Genomic DNA, 24,377 nt, shown 5'->3' on the forward strand with positions numbered 1-24,377 from the left:
CCTTTCGGAGAGATGATGTGCCAGACTGAGACTGCATTTTATTTATTGGACTTGTAGGTCTGGAGAGATCAGATTGGCCGGATCCCTTGGCCAACTCTGAAGACAGAATGGCCATCGCAACTGTATGTTGAAGGTTTCTGTTTTCTTGTGCATCATAGTAAGAAACATCCAAGAAGGTAAGAACCTATTAGCCTGCAATACAGAAATGGGTCATGGGGACTGTCAGGGCAACGAATGCATGTTTTCCACAGGAGATAAATACAGGTTTGGTTTCGGGACCAGATGGAAAACCCCTCCGTTATTTCATCAACTCAGCTAGAGAGGGTCTTTGGTGTGTGTGTTCCAGGGTCTTCAAGTCCTGGGTAACCAATCTTTCTTCCATTTATTGGGCTCATTTACTGGGCAGATAAATACTAATTACATTTTTAAAAACTGATAATTCCAGGTATGGCTATGCTAAGTCAAATTCTAGAGGGACAAGCAGTGGTAGAGATGTATCAATCACCTAAAAAGACGGTTCACCATATGGGTCACCAGGCAGAGAGCAGTTAGTTATCACCAAAAAGTACTAATTCAACGGGGTGAGGGTACAGCATACCTAATTTTATGAAGTTTTTACTCTTTGAGTTTTTCTCTTGAGAATTATTTCACTTTTCCTTTCTATTAATTTTTTTCTAGTGACTTCTGGAACATTCTCTACTAGTCTGTATATAACTTCACTTTCTTCTCTTAACACTATATGCAGGATCTATTTAGTAATTTTTTTTTCTATTTTTTTCTCATATGGAAAAATTGGGGGAAAATATCATTAATTATTTTTTGTGTTCTAGAGTGCTGGATATTGAACCTGAGGGTCTTGTGTGTGCTAGGCAAGCACTCCACCACTGAGTTATACCCCCGCCCTCATTTATTAATTTTTTATTTGTTCTTTTTACATGACAGTAGAATGTATTTTAAGACCTTATACATACATGGAGTATAACTTCCCATTCTTGTGGTTGTACATGGTGTGGTCATTTACTAATTGTTAATGATTAAAGTTATTAAGAGAACAAAGTAAATTCAAGGAGATTTTTGTCAGGTATGGTGGTGCATGCCTGTAATCCCAGTGGCTCTGGAGACTTGAGGCAGGAGAATTGAAAGTTCAAGGCCAGCCTCAGTAATTTAGGGAGACCCTAAGCAATGTAGTGAGACCCTGTCTCAAAATAAATAAAAAGGGGTGGGGATCTAGCTCAGTGGTTAAGTGCCCCTGGGTTCAAACCTGGGTACCAAAAACAAAAAAAGAGAGAGAGAACTTCTCTTACCCAGCTTCATTCTCCCAAAATAATCACTATTAACAGTTTGGTGTATACTCTTTGATCTTTATACACTTACTGATTGATTATTTTTTATATATAGATGAAAGCATGAGACAATATTAAACACACTGTTGTGCAATTTTATTTTCTTTGTTTTGCTTTCAGTACTAAAAATTGAACTCAGGGGTGCTGTAACACTGTTACCTCCCCAACCCATATATATATATATTTCCCCTATTTGAGACAGAGTCTTGCTAAATTGCCCAGGCTGGCCTTGAATTGTCATCCTTCTGCCTCAGCCTCCCAAATCATGGGGATTACAGGCATGTGCCACCATGTCCAGCTGCAGTTTGCTTTTCTTCACATTACAGTATATCTTGAGGATATTTTCAGAGGGTTGCCATATGAACTTGCCTTGTTCTTTGTTGTTGCTGAAAACTATCACATTGTTTTTAGCATACCATGACTTTTTTAGTTGACTCTGTACTGAAACTATTTAAGGTGTTTTTATTTTGTAGGGAGAGATATTTTAGGAAATTTTTGAGAGTGTCATTTAGGAATGTTTCTAGTCTACACTTTTCATGAAAATGACAAACATTTGCAAAGTAGTCCTCATATATAACTTCCCTTCTCCCCAATAACAACTCTGGTAGAAAAATTATTATCCATACACAAAGGAGAAACAGAGACCCAAGCAGGGATCGCATGCATCTTTGCTGTTCTAGTGACAGCTGAGAGCCCTCTGCCTGCTTCCCATTGGTTTATAGAAGTACATCCTTTTGTCTTTGGTGACCCAGTTACAACTGGATGTGTGGCCTTATGGAAGACTTCATCACTTCTTCGCTGTGCAGGAGTGCTATATTTCTATCTCCAATAACCTTTTTATATGGTAAATGACTCTTAAAATCATCTTATTCTGCTACTGTGTTTAGATTTCCAAACTCATAAGAAACAAGGTACCGGGAGGCAAAAGAAGATTTATTCAATAATAAACATTAATGCAGCAACAATCAGTATTTTCCTGTTGTTTTATGCTGAAATTTTGTGACTTCTAGTTGCTTATAAATTTGAGACAGGGACATATTTTTGATTGTTGGTAACTTAAAATAAATATGATATCAGTTAATTCATTCATTGATGAGGAGCCAGGCATGATGGTGCATGCCTGTAATCCCAGTGGCTCAGGAGGCTGAGGCAGGAGGATCATGAGTTCAGAGCCAGCCTCAGAAAAAGTGAGGTGCTAAGCAACTCAGTGAGACCCTGTCTTTAAATAAAATACAAAATAGGACTGGGGGTGTGGCTCAGTGTCACGTGCCCCTGAGTTCAATCCCCAGTACCCCCCCCAAAAAAAAAATTCATTGATGAGGTCAGAGCTTTCATGGTCCAGTCACTTCCCCAAAGCCTCACCTCTGAACATCGGTGCATTGGGGACCAAGCCTTTAACATACGAAGAGCCTTAGGAGGACTTCATACCCAAACCATAAGAGGAGGTCAAAGGGTAATTATGATTATGAAGATTTGCTCTGAAAATGCAGCAGAAGCCAGTTTGTTTCTAGACTGTAAAGGAAAAGCCAGTAGAAAACAAGATAGAGATGGGGTGACAAATGGAAGGGGAGGAACACCTTGTGCACTGGGGCTGGAGAGGTGGGAGGGATGCTCTCACATGAGGGCAATTGGTCTCTCTCGGAGACAATTTGTCCTTCCTAACACTCTACCTGAATTTCCCTATTACAGTTTCCCCCTCTCATCATCAAACAGCTCACTGCCCCGTGGATCTGCTCTCTGCGTCTGGTGGGAACACTGTATTTAAACCATGGGGAGCAGCACCTCTATCCATCATCATTTTGCTTTTCAGAATGCAGAGAAAGGTATGTGTTTCCCCTGTTCCAGGTACCCCAAAATCCATGTTGCATGTGGTGGGGCTTCTCAAGGTGGAAGCAGAAAACCATTACATTTCTTCTCAAGGCAACTCTTAGAAATCAGTTTCCCCTTGAAACATGACCACCAGAATGCTCAAGACAACTTTATTTGACAGAATTAAAATTTTCCCAGAGAGTTAATGTCCTCCCTTGGAGTTTATCTCAAAACTAAACCCATACAAGTGAAAAAAAAAAAAAAATAAAGGTGGGAAAAAAAGAGAATGAAAAGCATCCCAGGCAGAGAGTAAGTACAGCATGGGCAAGGGACACGTGACCGGAAGAACCAAGGTGTGGTCAAGGATCTGAAGGGTCTGAAGTGACAGAGAAGGAGGGTGACATGAGATGAGGCTGCTGAGGTAGGCAGGACCCAGGTCTTGGGGTCTTGTAGGATTTTAAACTTTACCCTAAAAGGGTGAAGAACCAAAGAGGAATTCAAACTAGAGAGTTCTATAATAAGATTTACCTATTTAAAACATCCTTCCGGCTTCTGTGACGATGAGTTGGAGGGGTGAAGTGGATGGAAGAATGGTAGATGGTTGTTGAAGCCCTGACAGGAGATAACCTGGAGGCAGAGCAAGGACAGAGCACAGCCTGGGGCCCAGGACAGTCATGAGGGACTCCAGCACTTTAGCAGCATGTAGATGAGGAAGAACCTGCAAAGGAGGCTGAGGAGAGGGAGCCAGAGGTGGAGGAGGCAAGCAAGGAGCACGTGATATCTTAGGAACCAAAAGAAGAATGTTTCAAGAGCACGGTCACCCTCAGCACAGATGAGATACTAATTAAATGCCAGGTAAACACACCTGCGATTTAGTGCTGGGACTATAACTGGAACATTGATAGAACCAAATCCAAGCTGAGGGTAAAAGTCAACCACAGCATGGAATGAAGAGTGATAGAAAAAAGAAAATGGAGAAGGGTGTGTAGCTGCTAACACTTTGACAAGTTCAGCTGGGAAGGTTTTTGTATCAAACACAGACCATCACTACTACGTAACACAGAGTGAAGAGCCAGAGGGTCTGGGTTCAAATCTTGGCTCTACTACTTACCACCTGTAAATGAGATCCTTTTAATTTCTTTTGATCTTAGTATTCTCAGTTTTTAAACCAGAGAAAATAACAAGAGTATGTCCCCGCACGTGTTTGTTATGAGTATTAAATGAATGAGTTAAGACTCAGTACTTACAACAGAATGTGGATCACAGTAAGTATCGAAGTAAGTATTAGCTACCTTTGGTACCAAAATTTGGGGGTGGCTTCAAAATAAACCAAGGTTAGCTGTTCGTGAATGTCTGAATGCTGGGACGAGGAGATATTCATGGACCTTGTGATCCTGCCAAGATGGAGAGTATCCAGAGAGGTGGGAGGGGAGCTTTTACATCCTTTGAAGGCTGTACTGAAAGTTGAAGTAAACAAGCAAAAAAAATCATAAGATAAAATTAAAAGTGGCTTTTACCTTTTGGGTAAGTAAGTGGTTAGAACAAGTCATGGATATCCTCCTAAAGTGAGGACTGACCAGCCAAGTCTGGAGGGGAAGATGCGTAAGTCACAGTGACCAGGGTGAAGGGGAAAGAGAGAAGGTGTTTGAGTCAGAAACCTGGGCTCCTGCCCTGCTCTTCCCTGGAGGTGTGCTACTGGTCAAGGACACTGTGTTAGTCAACTTTTCACTGCTGTGACCCAGATGCCTGACAAGAACAACTTGGCAGAAGAAAAGTTTATTTGTGACTCATAGTTTCAGAGGTTCAGTCCATGGTCCGCTGACTCCATACCTCTGGGTCTGAGGTGGGGCCGAGCATCATGGCAGAAGGGTGTGGTGGAAGAAAGCAGCTCACCTCATGGCAAATAGGGAGAAGAGAGAGATCAGGGAACCAGGGACAAAATATAAATCCCAAAGGATGCCCCAGTAACCTCCTTCTTCCAGCCACACCCTACCTGCCTATAGTGACCACCCTCTTAGTCCATTCAAATAGGAGAGACTTGATTCATTTACAGCTCTCGTGATCTCATCATTTCACCTCTGAACTTTCCTGCATCAACACAGGAGCTTTTGGGGGACACTTCATATTCAAACCATAATGTGCTCTGTGCCATCCATGAAATGCAGATAAATCAATAAAGACAGTGGTTTTCCTTAGGGAGCGCTCACTACATGCTTTACATACATTATTTTATTTATCTGCTCAACAACTCTGTTTGATTAATCTCCATTTTAAAGATACAGATATAAACTGCCCCCCCACCTTTCAATATTGTCTTCCATGAAACAGTGTATGCAGAAGAACTTTTAAACCATAACATGCCAGTTAAATGTGTTATTATTTTAACTATCTTTGGAAAAGAAGGCTGTGATGGATGTGTAGGGTGGCGGGCACCCTGGAACCCTGAGGGGGTCTCCCTTTCTCTATCCCTTCTGCACAGTCAGCTGATTCCTTTAACTGTGACCACCCAAATAAGTCTATATGGAGGTCTATGGGTCTCCCATGGTGAAGACCCGGGAAGAATTAGTACTCTGAGAAAAAAATTAAGAGTCTTTGACTAACTTACCTCTGAAAAGTCTGACCTGTCAATGTGAATAAGGGGACAGTGGAGAAAGAATAGCATTTAATGTCCCTAGAGTGGGGAGAGCCAGCTTCTGTATGAACTGGCCCCACCAGAGGAACACAGTGAGGGAGTGAGGACGGGCACAGAGCTGAAGGAGGGGCTTGTGTTGGGGGGAGCACCAGCATCAGCACCTGGTTTGTCAGGGCATCTCTGGAAGCCCGTGGCTGCCCTGCTTCCTAGTGTGGCAAGGTGCCGAGCTCAATCCGAGTGGTCTTTGCCTAGGATCAGGAGCAGCTGTTTCTCCAGGGCTCTGTGGTGTTCATTGCTCCCAGGCTGGGTGTCCTTTCTAGGTGTTTTCAGTGAACAGAGTCACAAAGCAGGTATTATTTGAAGAGAAACAAACATGACCAATTTAGGATGGCAATATTTTTACTTAACAGCCTTGATAATGATATTTATATACACTTTCTCTTTGTTAAACATTTCTATAATGACATTAACATAATGCTATTTATCCTACAATTTATATAGTTTCAGAACAACAATAAAAATATGAAAATATGGTTGCTAGAAACTCTTTAAGATTTCTTTGTAATTTTTTTTTGGTTCAAATATATCCTCTAGGGATGTACAAGTTTCTGAATTTTCAAGTTATTTGAAATAACTCCTTTCTGTGTGGGTGAGGCCACCAACTTACACAAGGTTAGGATCGCTTTACTTTTTGCTTTTGGTTTTTAGAGACTGTTCTCTTTTTTTCATTTTGATTTAAATTTGTTTTATAATTTTATGAAGCTTTTATACCATCCCTCTTCCAGTTACATAAGGCTGTATAACAAACCATTGAAGTATTAGAGGCTTATGATAATTATTTTATTCTGCTCATGACTTTGTGCGTTCGGATATTGCCAAGGGCCTAGCTGGGTGGTTTATATGATGCCCGGTGCACCTAGGACTGGAGACTCTTCTTCTAAGTTGGCTCTTCACAAAGCATGTGGCTTCTCACTGTGCCCAGCCTCTCTCCCCAAGCCATACCTCATCTTGCAGGCCTCCCGTGGGTCTCGCTTCTCACACCATTAGTGGTTGGTCTCAGACTAGTCAAGCTGAGACTAGTCTGAGACCATGGCAGCTGGCTTCCCCTAGGTGAGCATTCAAAAGCAAACTCCAAGAAGCAGGAAGCAGAAGCGGTTAAATTCTTAAGATCTGAGCCTGGAAACCAGCACAGTCTCATTTCCGCTGCATCCTCCCAGTCACAGGGATCAGAAAGCCCACCTCGATTTGCAAGGAGTAGACATAGACTCCGCCCCTTGGTGAGAGAAGTATCAAAGAATTTGCTGTCATCTTTAGTCTTCCACAGTTCCAAAGTCAAATCTACAAAAGGTCCACTCAGAGAAGTATAATTTTTGTCTCTGTCCTTTACACTTGGTTTCTTCCACCTATAAGTAATTATATAAATTTTTGAAGGGGGTTGGGGCTATAGCTCAGTGGCAGAGTGCTTGCCTAGCATGTGTGAGGCATTGGGTTCGATCCTCAGCACCACATTTAAAAAATAAATAAATAAACAAATAAATAAAGGCATTCTGTCCATCTACAACTACAAAACTTAAAGAAATTTTTGGTTTTATTTTTCCTAAAAAAATAAGCATTGTGTGTGTGTGTGTGTGTGTGTGCGTGTGTGTTCACAGTTTCCCTTTTCTTAGATAAATGGTAATATCCAATACACCCTATCCTTTTCCTTATTTTGCTTAATAACATATTCTGTAGATTGTGCCATAGCAGAAGAGCAATATCCCCTATTCCTTTTTGTATCTCTCTATACTCCGTTATATGATAGTAGTTTTGTTTACTCAGTCAGGTCCCCAGATAACTGAATAGTTTATAGTGCTTTTCTATTACAACTCGTGCATACAGCTTTTCATATTTTTGTCAGTTTATTTCTGTCATAGATTTCTTTCAATATAATGGGATTGTGGGGTCAAAGAGTAAATCCCTATGTAATTTTGTCAGATATTGCTAAATTCTTCTCCAGTTGCATTCCCACCAGTGATGTTGTGTTGGTTTACTAGAGCTGCTAGAACAATACCACAGACTGGGTATCTTAAGCAACGGAAATGTATTTGTTCACAGTTCTGGAAGCTGGAAGTCCAAGGTCTTGATTTCCCCTGGACCCCCTCCCCTTGACATGTTGATGAAGGCCTTTTTGCTGTGTTCTTACACAGCTTTCCTTTGTACACAAAACTCCCTGGTATCTCTGTATGTCCATATTTCTTCTTCTTATAAGGACACCAATCACATTTGATCAGGGCCCATCATATACTTTATTCTAACTTAATCACCTCTTTAAGGCCCTCTCTCCAAATAGTGTCACATTCTCAAGTACTGGGGTACCTCAATTTCAACAAATGAATTTGGGGGACATACAATTTAGCCTGTGGAAAATATCTGTTACCTCCCAGCCTCACTAACAGAGCACAGTGCCAAATTTTATATTTATAACCATCTAATAGGTGAAAATACGTCTGTCAGCAGTTTTAACTTCTCTCTCTTATTATGAGTGAGGTCAAATATCTGCATAGGTTTAAACCTTGTGCTTCTTTTTCCACTGGACTGTCTCTTTACATCTCTTGTTTACCCCACCCCCCAGTTAATTGGTTTTTTTCTTCTTTCCTTTTTGAATTTCTTAATATAGTGGGGATATCAATTATCTGTAATATAAACTGCAAACACTTTTTCCCAATTTGTCTGCAAACATTTTTTCCCAACACTTTGTCTTTTTTGTGGACACATTTTTGAGTTAGCTTCGGCTCAGGTTTGTTTACCTAGTGACAAGAAGGCAACCCACACATGGCACAGGCTGAGACTTCCTCTCTCACAGGGGACTTTGGGTTTATGTCAGCTCATTCCCTGCTGTGAGTGAGTTTGGGAGGCAAAGATTTACCTGTTTCCATCAGGAACAGAAACTTCCCCAGCTCTTGCCTTTTTGCAGACTGTCAGTTATAGAGCCTCGCAGTCCACAGAGACCAGCTACTGGGACTCTCTGTTCCATATTCCCCTGGGAGCTGACTGACATCAGTGCCTCCAGGTGCTTTTGGCTATAGATTCTTTCCTCATTTCTGACATCTGGAGATTTCCCTTTAATTGTTTTTATTTCATTTTATTTTCTCAAAATATTTTTTAGTTGTCAATGAAACTTTATTTTATTTATTTATTTTTTTATATGCAGTGCTGAGAATTGAACCCAGTGCCTCACATGTGCCAGGCAAGTACTCTACAGCAGAGCCACAACCCCAGCCCCCCTTTAATTGTTTTGACTTCAGCTCTCTGTTAATTTTTTTCCAAATCACTTTATGCAGCATTTCTCACTTTTGTATTGTTTTTCTGGTGCCAGGGATGAAGCCCAGTGCCTCATAAATGGTAGACAAGCACTCTACCATTGATCCAGAATCCCTGCAATATGCAGTGTTTTTTTGTTTGTTTGTTTGTTTGTTTTTAATGCATTGTGGGTATGGGGAATTCCACAATCTGTTTAAGCATTCCATTTCTAACTGGCACATAAAAACTCTGTCTACTATTCATGAGTTTGACGTCAGTTAACCCACAGGGTTTGCTTTTTAATCCAGCTTTATCCACAAATAGTCCATTCATCACTAGCAGTACCTCGGATTAGTTTTATATGTAGTCCAAGTAAGAGGTGTCCGAATACTTGGTATTGTGCTATTGAAAACAGATGATGGGGTAAAGGATCCTAAAGTATCCCGCAATTAAAGGTTACCTAGACCCCAGGTAGAGAGCTGGGAGAAAGAGGAAAAATAGCCAAAGCAGAGCTGAGGATGTCTAGTTATTGGCAGCACTTGCTTTAGAAGGTTGGGGGCAAGGTATTAGCAACCAACGTCCCTGTCCATGATCTTCTTCAGTGGATCTTAACCTTGGTGCAAGTAAGAATGATGTGTGGAGCTTGTTGATTCCTTCCGGGGTTATACTTTTAGAAATTCTGATGCTGCAGGTCTAGAGCAAGTGCAGAAATCTCCGGATTTACCAACAGCTCCTATAGAATCTATAGTGCCTATTCTGCATATTTCATCAATGATTCTGGAAATGGTTTTACAGAATTTGATTGGTAAAACTTCGTCCTCATCATTTATTATTTAGCAAGTAGCTTTGAGAAATACTTACTTTTAATTTCACAGGAAATCAAAATTAACTCTGCTTAAATTCTTTCCAGTTTCTCTTTTCTCACTTCACCATCATCTTTCCTCTTAAGGAAATCAGCAAGAAATTGATCAACTCTCTAATGCAAGCTAAATAGATTAAGTCAATCTGTCTATTATTCACGAGGTTGACCTCAGTTAACCTGCAGGGTTTGCTTTTTAATCCAGCTTTGTCCACAAATAGTCCATTCATCACTAGCAGCATGTCCACAGGAGCTTAAGAAGAATCCAGTTACTTACGTTGGACAGCTGTCCCCTCCTTTGGCAACAATAGTTGACCACGGTGACCCAAATGTCCACCAAGAACAATTTAGAGGGGGAAAAGTTTATTTTAGTTCATGGTATCAGAGGTCTCAGTCCACAGACAGCCAAGTCCATTGCGATGAGGCAGCTCATCATGGGAGAAGGGCGTTGCAGGGGGAAGATTCTCCATTCATGGCAGGAGAGAGGGGGGTGGGGAGAGATGGAGAGATGTGTATTCAGGGGGAAGGGACTACACGGAAGATGTACCCTTGCAGGGCATGTCCTTGGTAACCCACCTCCTCCAGCTATGTCCCACCTACCTACAATTTTCATCCTGTCAGTCCATTCAAACTAAAATGGACTGAGGTCACAGCTTTCATAATCTAATCATTTTACCTTTAAATATCTCTGTATTTTTTAAAAAATATGTTTATTAGATATTAATGGACCTTTATTTTATTCATTTATTTATATGTGGTGCTGAGGATTGAACCCAGTGCCTCACATATGCTAGGCAAGTGCTCTACCACTTGAGCCCCAGCCCCAGCCTCAATATCCCTGTATTAATGGGAGTTTTGGGGGAACAACTCATATTCAAACCATAAGAGGTCCTAAACGTCAGATGAGGCTAACACATCCTAATTTTCCCTACAAGGTCAACTGACACAGGTCCTGGCAAAAAGGAGAAGCCCAAAGATGCAGTCATGGATATTTTATGATGGGTGTGCCTAAGACTCACAGAGATATCACCAAACAGGACTGGGAAATACTCTTCACCCCTGGCACTGTGAAATATTAATTTGGGGGTTTAATGTTTGTTTTCCCCATCTTCATCTAGTCCAACCCCTTTTCCAGATGAACACATGAAGGCACAAAATGAGCTGTCTGTGGCCATATAGCTTGGCAGGGCTGTTCCAGGCACAGGACCCAGATCTCCTGAGATTCGATCTATTGTGATAATATCAAATGTCCTCCCCTTTTCTCACTCCCCACATTATCCCAGTCTTCCAGGGTACTGAATTCTTAAAAATCTCTCCAGAATCCTCAGAGTACAACCTTTCTGTCTGTACAGTAGTCCCTCCCCCGCCTTATCAATGATTTTACTTTCTACTGTTTCTTTTATCCATAGTCAATCACAATCTGAAAATATTAAATGAAAATTTTCAGAAATAAACAATTTATAAGTTTTAAATTGCATGCTGTTCTGAATAGTGTAATAGTGTCCAGCTCCATCCCACCCAGGACTTGAATCATCTCTTTATCCAGTGTATCCATACTGTATACTCTACCTGCCCATTAGTCACTTAGTAGTCATCTCAGTTATCAAATCAACCATTGCAGTATCATAGTGCTTGTTTTCAAGTAAATCGTTTTTTTTTTAACTTAATAATGGCTTCAAAGCATTAGAGTAGTAATGCTGGCAATTCAGATATATCAAGAGAAGCTGTAAAGTGTTTCCTTCAAGTAAAAGGTGGAAGTTTTTGACTCACTAAGGAAAAAATAAAATATATAGGTTTCAGTACTATCCACTGTTTCAGGCATCCACTGAGGGTTGGGAATGCATCCCTTCAGACAGGGGTGAGTTGGGATAAGGGAAGGGGTTAGTGTAACCTATAAATATTTTCATCAATAAATGGTATGAATGGAGGTGAGTTTGGGATGGGTTGAAAGAAAATGTCTATGACCAGAAATAAAGCAAATACCTTCCTACAGGCATCAATGGTTAGTGCTGTCCCCTCCATTTTGTCCCCACATGTGTAGTGGGAGAGGGTCTGGGTACTTCCCTCGCCCTGCTCCCCATCCCCCACCTGGGGAGTCCCAGCTCACAGGCTTGTATCTCCATCTGTGTCACAGCCTTCAAGGCAGCGGTCCTGATTCAGAGATGGTACCGGCGCTACACGGCCCGCCTGGAGATGAGACGGCAGTGCACCTGGAGCATCTTCCAGTCCATAGAGTATGCTGGGCAGCAAGACCAGGTCAAGGTGCGGAGGGAGGAGCCGGGGCTGCCTCTAGTTCTGCTTTCTAGGCCTTGGGCAGCAAACCCCAGGTGCTCAAAAGGTGCAACCAGTCTGGACACGCCCAGGTTCTCTCTTCCCTCATTTTTTAAGTTTAATTTTTTATTTGTTCTATTTCGATATACTTGACAGTGGAGTGTTTTTGACATATTACACATACAGGGAGTAAAACTTATTCTAATTAGGATCCCATTCTTGAGATTGTATATGGTGTGGAGTTTCACTGGTCGTGTATTCATGGATGAACATGGCAAAGTTATGTCCCATTCACTCTACTGTCTTTCCTAGTCCCATCCCCCACCCTTCCCTTCATTCCTTTTTGTCTAATCCAATGAACTTCTATTCTTCCCTCCCTCCACCCCTTATTGAGAGAACATTTGGCCTTTGTTTTTTGGGGGACCAGCTTATTTCACTTAGCACGATAGTCTCCATTTCCAGCCATTTACTAAGGCTCATTGGATTCTTTTACAGCTCCATGATTTCTTCAGTTACCTTATGGATCACTTCACCCCAGACAGCCACCATGAGAGTGAGTATGAACTGCCGTGGGGCATGTCCTCCTGTCTGAAGGTCGTAGATATCAGAGTGGGGTGGAGGATGCACAGGGATTGAGACCACGAATCTGGTGACAGCCAGTGAATGAGTGAAGGGCTGACAACAGATTGGAATTTTATTCTTGGTTCTCCCCCAAACACACCTAGAAACATGCCTAGTTAGGTTGTAAGGAGTTTGTTACAGTGCAGAAAACACTAGGGGGTGGATGTGGGGGGAAGCTCATGAAAGGGAGGCAGCCAATCAAGGGTGAGTCACTCAGCCAGCAACTGGGAGGGGAGAAGTGGGAAATAGCACAGAGCACAAGCCTCAGAATAGTCCCACCTACAGATGAGGGAACTAGGGTCTGTAGATGTCAGCTCTTGAGTCACTGATTGGGAGCAGGGATGGGAGGTTGGGTTGCACAGTCTATATGGCTTGCTACATGAGGCCCTCAGTGCATCCAGGCTGGAGAGGCAGAGGCAGGCAGCTGGAGGTAGCTTCAGGCACGGAGCCGGCTGGGCCTCTGCCACATTTAGAGTGCACCTTGAAGGCCTACCAACTCCTCCCACCCTGCCTGTGCCCTTTCCTCCTGCTTACACACCCAAGCCTCACAAGTCTGCACTTTCTCAGTTTGACAAATGTTGATCTTTTAAAATAAAAATAGAGTCCATTACCAGTTAATGTCTTTATTAACATGAAAACAAAACCTTCCCTGCCACCCATACCAGGCGTCCTGGGTTCCCTTTTACTTTTCCTTTATGGGAGCTGATGCCAGTCTGGCCAGGTCCCACTCCAGCTCTGGTCCAGGGTGGACTAGGTTCTGTGGCGCCGTGGACTGCATGTCCGATCACAAGTCAGCCCCCCTTTTCTGTCTGACTAGGGGAGTTCCTGGACCGCATGTTCACTGAGGAGAGATTCCCCCAGGAGGCCGAGATGGAGAAATACAGTGACTACGAATCCATCGAGGTGCCAGACAGTTACACAGGACCACATCTCTCCTTCCCGCTCCTCCCTGACCATGCCACTGCCCTGGTGGAAGCTTTCAGACTGAAACAAGTAAGCTCACCTGGAGAGACTGGGTCCCCACCCACTCCATGCCATGTGCAAAGGGAGACCAACGGCAGCACAGAAAGAATGGCCCTGGCCTTGGGGTGTTCATACCATGCGCTGCCTGGTGAGACTGCATGTTCCCTTTGCTAAGCCAGGACCCTTGGTCCTTCAGCCGGTTTTCCTGAGTCAAAGCACCTCCTGATCATGTAAGCATCCTGCACATGATTATGGAGTCGGCTGTGGGCCCACACTATTCTGGGCACTGGGGATATAGCAGTGAACAAGACAGATACATATCCCTGCCCTCATGGAAGAGGCAGATAATAAATAACAAATAACAGTAAAAAGTCAATTCTGTGACATGTTAGAAGGCAACAAAAAGCGATGGGAAAGATAAATGTCACTTGTGAGGGGGAGGGTCAGCAATTTCATAGAGTGGCCTGGGAAGGTGATTTTTGAGCAAAGGTACAAGGTGGTGCCCTGTGAATATCTGGAGAAAGAGTATTTTAGGCAGAGGGGACAAATGGAAAAGGCTTGAGGCTGGAACTCGTCTGGGCTGTTCAGGTGTTTCTTAGGAGAGCCAGGGGAAGAGGAGATGAGTTGGGGAGGAGTGGAGTTTTTATTCTTCAGAGCAAGATGAGGAGACATTGAGAACAGTGTGTGGCTTCCTTTCAAATTTTATATATTTTGGTATCAGGAATTGAAATCAGGGGCACTGTACCACTGAGATACACCCCAGCCTTTTTTATTAATTTTGATACAGGGTCTAAATTGCGGAGGGTCTTGCTAAATTGCTGAGTTGTTCAAGGCTGAACTTGAATATAAGATCCTCCTGCCTCGGCCTTCTGAGTCATTGGGATGACAGCCATGTGCCCTCACACCTGGTGTGACTTGCTTTTTAAAATGGTACTTTGGGCTGCTGTGTAAGGAGAGCGCGTACAGGGAAGGGCTGATGTCAGCAGTTCTCATAATGCAGTGATCCAGGCAAAAGATGTTAATGGCTTGAAACCCTGTGGTAGAGGCAGAGGTGAGAAGTGGTCAGATTCTGGCTCTTTCCCCTCTTTCATACGAAGATGCCAGATGCCAGTCTTTCCCCTCTTTCACACGAAGATAACTCACTGCAAGAGCAGTGAGTTGTTTCTTGGCAGTGTCAGGGTCACCAGATGCCATTAACATACATGTACTTATTAATAGTCTATAGAAATAATCATGAGCTGCTCCCCAGCTAAAGGAGAGGAAGGATTTTAGGGAGTAACTAGGAAGAGCAAATGAGCTCAGTATCTGTGGAGGGGAAAATGAGATGATGAGAAGCAGATACAAGAGCAGAAGATGGGTGAGAGAGGAAGGCTCTGGGCAGAGTCCTAGGAGCAGTTCACTGGGGTCACTTTTGATGTCTTTAGTGATTGGGGTCGTTAAGCAGCAAAGTTGAGGGCCACCTGTGTTGTTTTGTTCCCTACCTCCTCTTCTTCCTAGTAGCAGCTCCATGCTAGATACGTCTTGAATCTTTTGTATGAGGCCAGGAAACACCTGGCGCAGCTGCCTAACATCAACCGGCTCTCCACCTGTTACAGCGAGGAGATCACAGTGTGTGGTAAGAACCTGCCTGAATGACTCCCCTTGTTAGACACAAACTAGAAAGCTCTCCCTTGGAGAAGGGCAGGAGCAGGATTTGTCCCAAGGGAGGTGCAGTGGCAAGTGGGCAGGTCAAGTTTCACGCCCTTAAATTGACCATTTACAGATTTCCCCATATTTAGTTAAGGAAGCCATGGTTCAGAGAGGGGGAACGTTGGAGCCCAGGGCTCAGCCTCTGCTTTAGTTTTCAAAGCAATTCATATTGACTGCAAACTCTCATTCCCCACTGAGAACAAAACCCCTGCAAACCACCAGACAGACCCTCCTTGTTAGAAGAGAATTTATTCATTGGTACATGAGCAAGCCCCCCAATGCCTAAGGAATTATTCCTTCCATCCATATACATTCCTCTTCCAGAGAGAAGTCCTGCAAATGAGAGGTTCTTCCATTTCCTTGTATTTTCTCATGATGTCAAGCATCCAAATAGACTGATGCCCACACTATATCCCAGGGAGGCTGTGTCCACGCCAGGGACCGTGAACTGGCACTTCAAGGGCCACATGCAGCCTGTATATATGTCCTGTTTGCCCTACAATGTTTTTAAAGCTTTTAAAATCAGTGTTCTCAACATTTGAAAATTAGAGGATTTCATAGTAAAGTCTAGATTTTACAACTTCTCTTAAAGAATCTCCTCCTAACACTGGTCCATAAGTGAGTGGCAGCTTCCAACTTTAACAGGGGCAAAACTCTCCAGTTCTCACCTGGGTTGCGACCCTACATTATTCTGTCCCATCTTTTCTTCAGTAAAAAAATGTAGGCCATTTACTCTTTATTATAAAATACTACTTATGACAAACTTGTGCTTTCTGCTTTCAGTATTAACCATCTCTGCAACAAGGGGAAATGAATATTTATCTCACATATGGAAAAAATTAGTAACCCTTGATTTCTTAACCTTGTCAGATTTTTCTAGAAACAGTATTTTCCCTTTTATAGTAAAAATTAGAAACAATAGTAAGAGTCAATCAGCACTGATATTCTTCTTTTTTTTTTTTTTAGGAGATTTACATGGCCAGTTAGATGACTTAATATTTATATTTTATAAGGTATGAATGTTCCAATTAAGTTTCTTACTTGCTCTGAGGCTTAATTTAGAACCTAAAACACAGTATCTATTAAACAAATGCTTAAATATTGCTTGGATTCTTAAAATATTATTTTTAATAATATTTGCTTCTAGGTAGAAAATATATAATATAAAAGTCATCATTGCATTATATTCTGGAAATATTATTTGTGAACTATGTTAGCTTAATAAGTAGAAGAAAGCATTACTCATCAATTGATTTTTTTCCAGATAAAGAAAATTGATTATTATCAAAGCAACCAATAGGTGTAAACTATTTTATATCTATTTTTAGCTATAAAATGTAGAACATGTAACAGTATATGAATATAATTATGTTTTATCAATGTAACGTTGCTTTATACATATACTCATTTCCCAAAGCATTTTCCTACATATTATCTTGTTTAATCCTGAGGAATCCGCAGCAGCTGTTATTATGATGTTGCCAGAACTTAGGCTGGCCTTCAGATCACATTTCCAGTGCCCTTTACTGCACACCACATGGACAGTCTGGCTTTCTATAACGTGTCATTCTGATAATCATCTCATAAGCTCATCTTTGCTGGAAAGGAAATATAACAGTAGAAAATATTTCCATCTTTGAGTGATGTTTCACATTTGGAGGAGATGTGGAAAGCAAAGAATTGGCTATAGACCTGATGGTCAGATGGCCATTGGCTTTAACCAGATTTTCTATTCTCTTTCCCCCACTGGCTCTTGAACTCATCTTTGTGTTGGGAAGAATGGCCTCCCATCACCAGAGCGAGCATACGTGTTCAATGGTGACTTCGTGGATCGAGGCAAGGATTCAATAGAGATCCTGATGGTTCTTTTTGCCTTCATGTTGGTTTACCCCAAAGAGTTCCATCTTAACCGAGGAAATCACGAGGACCATTTGATGAACTTACGGTACAAGCCAAAACATGCTTGGGTATTTGATACTTGCTTGTTGCAATTGTAAAAAATTATCTTGCTAGAGCTTCTTATTTTAGATACTTTTGAAAAGTGGTTTTCTAATTTCTGAAAGTAGAAGACACAATATATAATATTTTAAAATATTTTTTAAATTATGTTATTCTACAATTCTAATAAGACTATTAATTTGTACCCATGTCCATATTATTTAGCATGTAAATTATAAGGATTCACCATAGAAAAAGTGGGAAATATGGATTATCAAAAGAAAGAAAATTAAAATATCTCACAATTTCTTTATCCACATATAATGTTATAACTGAACATTTTGGTGATTATTTCTCAGTCTCTTTTCTAAATATTTCAAATATATATATATATTTATATATATATAAATATATATATATTATATATTATATATATATATAAATATATATATTATATATATATATATATATATATAGTGCTTTTTATAAAACTGTGATCATGCCTTAACTGTTGTCACTAAATTTATTTTAATACCTACTTTCCCTTCTGTATCTAGATATGGCTTCACCAAGGAAGTGATGCAAAAATATAAGGTGTGCCTGTCTTTATAAGCTAAAGTTTCTCTTCAATCAGATGAGTAAGTTATTTGAAACTTAACATCTTGCTAATATCATTTTTTTTCAGGTACATGGAAAGAAAATATTAAGAACTCTTCAAGATGTGTTCTGTTGGCTTCCATTGGCCACTCTGATTGATGAGAAAGTCCTGATTCTTCACGGTGGAGTATCGGACAGGACTGACTTGGAGCTTTTGGCTAAACTAGACAGGCACAAGGTACTGATTCATGAAATAATACAAATATCACCTTAATGTGCAGTTTCACTACCAACAAAAAATAAATGTCATTTTGCATGAGGACTCCTGGTGACTAAGAAGAGCATAAAGACTGAGAATCCATAGCTGGGATCAAGATGCGAGTATGCTGTAATCAACTGGTAATGTCTACCATGGACACAGGAGTGGCAGGAGGTAGCTAGTGCTACGTATTTGCCTTTCCTGATCTAGATAGTTCTAATCACTACCCTTCTATCCATTTCCCAAATAATTCATATCATTTTTAAACTCAACACATCTAGTACCTACCACATGCAGGGAAGGTGCCACTGGCAGATACATAGATGAAGATCAATTTCAATTAAACTAAAAAATATCTGTTTTACATGCTTACCATGCATAAAGAAATTGTTAGGGGAGATATCAAGATGAACCAGAGATGGTGCCTTTCCTGAAGGAACTTATAATCACCAGTGTGTGTTGGAAGTGGAAGGGTGGGAGAGTGGGAGACAGATGTATTATAGCCTATTAACAACAAATGGCTATTTTCCAATTCATTTTAGCAGTGAAAACCTTGAAAGTAAAAGTTGTATTTTCTTTTAATAGTAGACTCTTATATTTGAATTATACCTTATGGTACCCCTATTCCAACTGCCCATCCCACACAGGAAACTCTGCTACAACAGTCTTTTCTTTTTTTAAATTTATTCTAATTAGTTATACATGACAGCAGAATGTATTTCAACTCATTGTACACAAATGGACCCAAACTTCTCATTTCTCTGGCTGTACATGATGAAGAGTCACACCATTCATGCAATCGTACATGTACATAGGGTATTAATGTCCATCTCATTCCACCATTCTTCCCACCACCATACTCTTTCTCCTCCCCTTTCTCCCCTCCATCCAACCCAAATTTCTTCCATTCTTCCCTACTGCCCCCCACATTATGGATTAGCATCAACATATCAGAGAAAACATCTGGCCTTTGTTTTGGGGGGGGATTGGCTTATTTTGCTTAGTATGATATTGTTCAACTGTATCCATTTACATGCAAATGCCATAATTTCATTTTCTTTAAGGCTGAGTAATATTCCACTTTGTATACATACCACATTTTCTTTATCCATTCATCTATTGAAGGGCATCTGGGTTGGTCCCATAATTTAGCTATTGTGACTTGAGCTGCTATAAACATTGATGTGACTGCATCATTGTAGTGTGCAGATTTTAAGTCATTTGGGTATAAACTGAGGAGTGGGATAGCTGGATCAAATGGTGGTTCCATTCCAAGTTTTCTATGGAATCTCCATACTGCTTTCCAGAGTAGTTGCACCAATTTGCAGTCCCACCAGCAATGTTTGAGTGTACCTTTCCCCCCACATCCTCACTAACTCTTATTGTTGCTTGTATTCTTGATAATTGCCATTCTGACTGGAGTAGTTTTGATTTGCATTTCTCTAATTGCTAGAGATGTTGAACATTTTTTCATATATTTGTTGATTGCTTGTGTATCTTCTGTGAATTGTCTGTTCAGTTCCTTAGCCGATTTATTGATTGGGGTGTTTGTTTCTTTTGGTGTTTTTTGAGTTCTTTATATATCCTGGAGATTAGTGCTCTATCTGAGGTGTGTATGGTAAAGATGTTCTCCCATTCTGTAGGCTTTCTCTCCATGTTATTGATTGTTTCCTTGCTGAGAAGAAGCTTTTTAGTTTGAATTCCATCCCATTTATTGATTCTTGATTTTATTTCATGTGTGTTAGGAGTCATGTTAAGGAAGTCAGGTCCTAATCTGACATGATGAAGATTTGGACCTACTTTTTCTTCTATTAGGTGCAGGGTCTCTGGTTTAATTCCTAGGTCCTTGTTTCACTTGAGTTAAGTTTTGTGCATGGTGAGAGACACAGGTTTAATTTCATTTTGCTACATATGGATTTCCAGTTTTCCCAGCACCATTTGTTGAAGAGGCTATCTTTTCTGAGAGGCCTAAAACCAGTTATTGTATTTCTTTTGTTAATTCCAATGTATGCTTTTGGCACCTTTGTCTAATATGAGAAAACTGTATTTATGTGGGTTAGTCTCTGTGTCTTCTATTCTGTACCATTGGTCTACATGTCTATTTTGGTGCTAATACCATGCTGTTTTTTGTTACTATATCTCTGTATAGTGTAGTTTAGTATAGTTATCCATTAGTATATCCATTTAGTATAGTTTAGGGTCTGGTATTGTGGAGCCTCCTGCTTCACTCTTCTCACCAAGGATTGCTTTGTCTATTCTGAGCCTCTTATTTTTCCAAATGAATTTCATGATTACCTTTTCTTTGAAGAATGACATTGGGATTTTAACAGGAATTGCATTAAATCTGTATAACACTTTTGGTAGTATGGCCATCTTGACAATATTAATTCTGCCTATCCAAGAACATGGGAGATCTTTTCATCTTCTAAGGTCTTTTTCAATTTCTTTCTTTCATGTTCTCACTACAACATTCTTGATGACATTTTCCTGAGCATTCCAAAGACAGGGAACTCATCACCACACAGGCCAGGCTACTTCAAGTTTGGGCAGCTCTACTGGATATGAAAGTTTCTCTGCATGAGGCACACATGAAAGAGTCCACCAGATTGGGTTTGAATCTTGCATTACCCAGTAAGTGCCTGATATGGCAATTTGGTTCTATGAAGTTGTTCAGAGACTCAGGATTATTATGTCTCATTTCCCATCTCTAGAGTGCATCATTCAAGAAAACTTGTTACCACATTCAAATCCTAAGCAATAGGAGAGGGGAAGGAAAGGAATAAGAGTGCTCTTTTCACAGTATAGAACTTGCATATCTCCCCATTCTTATCCTATTGGTCAGAATGTGAGTATGTGGCTACCCCTCACTAGAAGGGAGGCTAAAAATGCTGTCTTTTTCATGGCTGCCAATCTCCCCAGCAAAAATTGAAAAACATATTTGGGAGGAATGATAGTCTTAGCCATGTCAGAGGTGTTATCAAGATTAAATGAAAACATTTGTGGCTTACAAAAGTGAAAATGGTATTTACTTTTGACTGAAGTGACAAAAAACTTCACGAAAGACATGTTTATATCTCTCATGTAAACAAAGGCTGAAAGAGAGCAATCCAGGGTTGGTATAGTGATGCTATGAAGTCACAGGATTTCAGACTTCTTCTGTCTTGCTGATTCACCATGTTACATCATGATCAAAGATGGCCGCTTGAGTTCCAAGCATTATGATCACATTCTAGTCAGCAGAAATTGAAATTAAACAGAGTAAAAGAAAGGCATGCTTTTTCCTTTTATATGATTGTATAATTGAATATCCAATTATGAAGCAAACCTTTTCATATTTAATTGACCAGAATTTAGTCATGTGTCTACATTTAGCTGAAAGGGAAATTTGCAAGTAAAGTCTTTATTTTAGGTTGTTATGTGCCCTCATAAGAATCAGGGATTCTATTACTAAGGAAGAAGGGTAGCTAGATATTAACACTGATTTAAGTTAGGGTAGCAACATTCTAGGTTGGTTTGTCCCTTTGGCTCCCCAAATTCCAATGCCAGCTCTTCTTCCCACACATAGAAACAGGCTCATCCCCTTTCCAAGGGAGACTTTCAAGAATCATCCAGTAATTGCAACCAATTCAAAGGCCAACGGTTCTGAACTTTGGTCTTACTTATCAGGTCTGGTTGTGGCTCTTCATGGTTTGGTAACTGAGTTCTATGTCCTATCCACCCAAACTCAGTTCAAAGAAGAAAAGGATAACTCTTTGGTAGAGGTGGAGGTGAGAAGGCCTGCAACTTCCTCCAAAAGTCTTGGATTTTACCAATCTTTTCTCTACCTCTGTGCAATCTCAACCCTTTTATATTCTTGAAGAGAGCATGGAGCCTGAGAGGCCTAAAACCAGTTCTTGGTATTTCTTTTGTTAATTCTGCATGTTGCCCGGCACCTAATTATTATTATGTTTTTTAGCTTCTACATTTTTATACCTTGGTGTTTCTTGAAAACTTTGAATTCAACCATTCTGTTAGGGTGTGTTGGCCCAAAGGCAGAGAAGAGACATTAAGTCACAGTAGAACATATCATGTCATGGAAGAATCATTTTTAATTATGAAAACAGAAGTAGGAGGAACTTTGAGGAAGAATACTAACAGCTGACTTTCTGTGGCTAATTAAAAAATAAACTAACTTCCTAATGTTTGGTTTGCAGAGTTCTACAAAATGGGTAATATAGTAATTTGTGTGGTCTGGGGAACACTTGGGAAGGAACTACAGAGAAATATGGGCTCTGGAGTCAGAACTCTGTGGCTTCAGTCCTGGACAAGTCTTAGTATCTATGTGCCTTTGTTTTTTATCTGTACTATAAATAATAATGCTATCTCATAAGGGTGATGAAGGAGAATCAGTTAACTTGTGTGAACTGCCCAGAATTGTACCTATTTGGAAAGGGCTCAATATATGAATTTGAAACATATGAAAGTTAGGAAATTCAGTAAGGATTTGACCTTCTAAAGATTTGCCCTTTTCCATCTTATCTGAAAATCATAGGTTCTTAGAGAGAAACAATGCCATAGGTTAGTGTTTCTCAAATTATCCAGGTTTTAGAATTTTCCAATTAGTCACAGGTCAATAACTTGTAAAATACAATACATATGAATCATTAAAAAAATTAAATACAAATGAAAAATATGAGCCCACTGATCATGTGCTTGAATGTCATGGCAATATCAAATTGCTATACAAATTTTTAGGGCTTACTCTCAAAGGTCTGTACCTGTCTTGTTCTAGGCCAAGGGCCATCAAACAGTGCACAGATTGACCAGTAATTTGTCTGTGGAGCCCAGCCTTCAGGACTGACCTGTGTGCAAAACTGCTTTTCCGAAAGGATCTACAGTTTCATTATCTGTGTCTTTTTGGGACCTGTTTAGATCGTTTCCACGCTGAGGTACAAGATAAGAAAGGAAAATGACAGACAGGCAGAGGAGAAGAGAAAAGCCCACCAGACAAGCTCTGCGCAGACGCCCACCCCGTGGTTTCTTTCCCAAAGCCGCTCTCCCCCTTCTCTACCCTTTCACCTGGGCTCAGACAAGGCCCACAAAGCCAGCCTGTCCTCCAGCGTCCCCTTCGGCGCCCTGCTTGAGCACACCGAGCTGGCCTGGCTGGGGAGGCGCTCGGTGGACCTGGAGCTGGAGCGGTGCCAGCAGCGAGCCAACTTCCCGGGGATTGGGGAGAAGGAGGAGCCCTTGCCCCAGACCTCGGAAGCCCACGCAGTCCCTGGAGAGCTGCCCGAGCCCACTCTGCAGGAGTGGAGGCAGGTGGGTTTCCTAGAATTGGACTGCCATCGGGTGGGACCCAGGATTTAATAACAGCCCCAATCTCCTCCTTCCGTGTAAATTGAAGGTTATACTTTTGTGGGGTTAGAAAATGCCAGAAGAGCAATAGTATTTGCTTAATGATTCCTATGTTTTAGAGTTTCATAAAGAATGGGAAGACGCAGCAGGTGGGCTCTCTTGCCTGGTTTAGTGACTTAGCATCAGTGGGTAAGAAAGTAAGCTACAATTTATTGGAAGGTATTAAATGCTAGTTTGTACCTGTCAGCAAGATGGGTGCTACATCTCAAAGACAAAAGAGCTAGGCAGTAACTTCTGTCCTCTGTTATCAGGCAACTAAGACCTTTCCAAAGGCTCCAGAACTTTGTCACATGCCCTCCTCCCCGAGCTTCAAGGGAGACTGGAAAAAGGAGTGTTTAGTTGGACTCAATGTCATCCCAGACATAATCATTTTGTTATATTGGAAGAAGAAGGAGAATGGATATCCAGTGGACACTACTCAATTAGGCACAATGCTTGCTAAAACCCATGAACAGGCATCCAGGTGAAGGGCACATTTCATGGGGACAAGACTGTGGCAGCAAGGTCTTTTTAAAAGACTGTTGTAGGGGGCTGGGGATGTGGCTCAAGCGGTAGCGCGCTCGCCTGGCATGCGTGCGGCCCGGGTTCGATCCTCAGCACCACATACAAACAAAGATACAAACAAAGATGTTGTGTCCGCCGATAACTAAAAATAAATAAATAAATATTAAAATTCTCTCTCTCTCTCTCTCTCTCTCTCTCTCTCTCTCTCTCTCTCCCCCC

General features: G+C 41.1%; 1 protein-coding gene across 1 annotated transcript in view; it reads left to right on the forward strand.

Moving 5' to 3' along the window:
• The first annotated feature begins 3,039 nt into the window (after positions 1 to 3,039).
• Positions 3,040 to 24,377, forward strand: part of Ppef2 (protein phosphatase with EF-hand domain 2) — a 33,562-nt gene continuing 12,224 nt past the window's right edge. The window contains exons 1-10 of the mRNA XM_015499192.2: positions 3,040 to 3,166; positions 12,057 to 12,184; positions 12,689 to 12,746; positions 13,632 to 13,807; positions 15,278 to 15,392; positions 16,433 to 16,479; positions 17,245 to 17,411; positions 17,962 to 17,998; positions 18,090 to 18,239; positions 23,172 to 23,558. Coding sequence (XP_015354678.1) covers positions 3,112 to 3,166; positions 12,057 to 12,184; positions 12,689 to 12,746; positions 13,632 to 13,807; positions 15,278 to 15,392; positions 16,433 to 16,479; positions 17,245 to 17,411; positions 17,962 to 17,998; positions 18,090 to 18,239; positions 23,172 to 23,558 — 1,320 coding nt within the window. The 5' untranslated portion in view covers positions 3,040 to 3,111. The remainder of the gene's footprint in view (positions 3,167 to 12,056; positions 12,185 to 12,688; positions 12,747 to 13,631; positions 13,808 to 15,277; positions 15,393 to 16,432; positions 16,480 to 17,244; positions 17,412 to 17,961; positions 17,999 to 18,089; positions 18,240 to 23,171; positions 23,559 to 24,377) is intronic.

Source organism: Marmota marmota, unplaced genomic scaffold (genome assembly GCF_001458135.2).
Source record: "Marmota marmota marmota unplaced genomic scaffold, marMar, whole genome shotgun sequence".
Classification (NCBI taxonomy): Eukaryota; Metazoa; Chordata; class Mammalia; order Rodentia; family Sciuridae; genus Marmota; species Marmota marmota.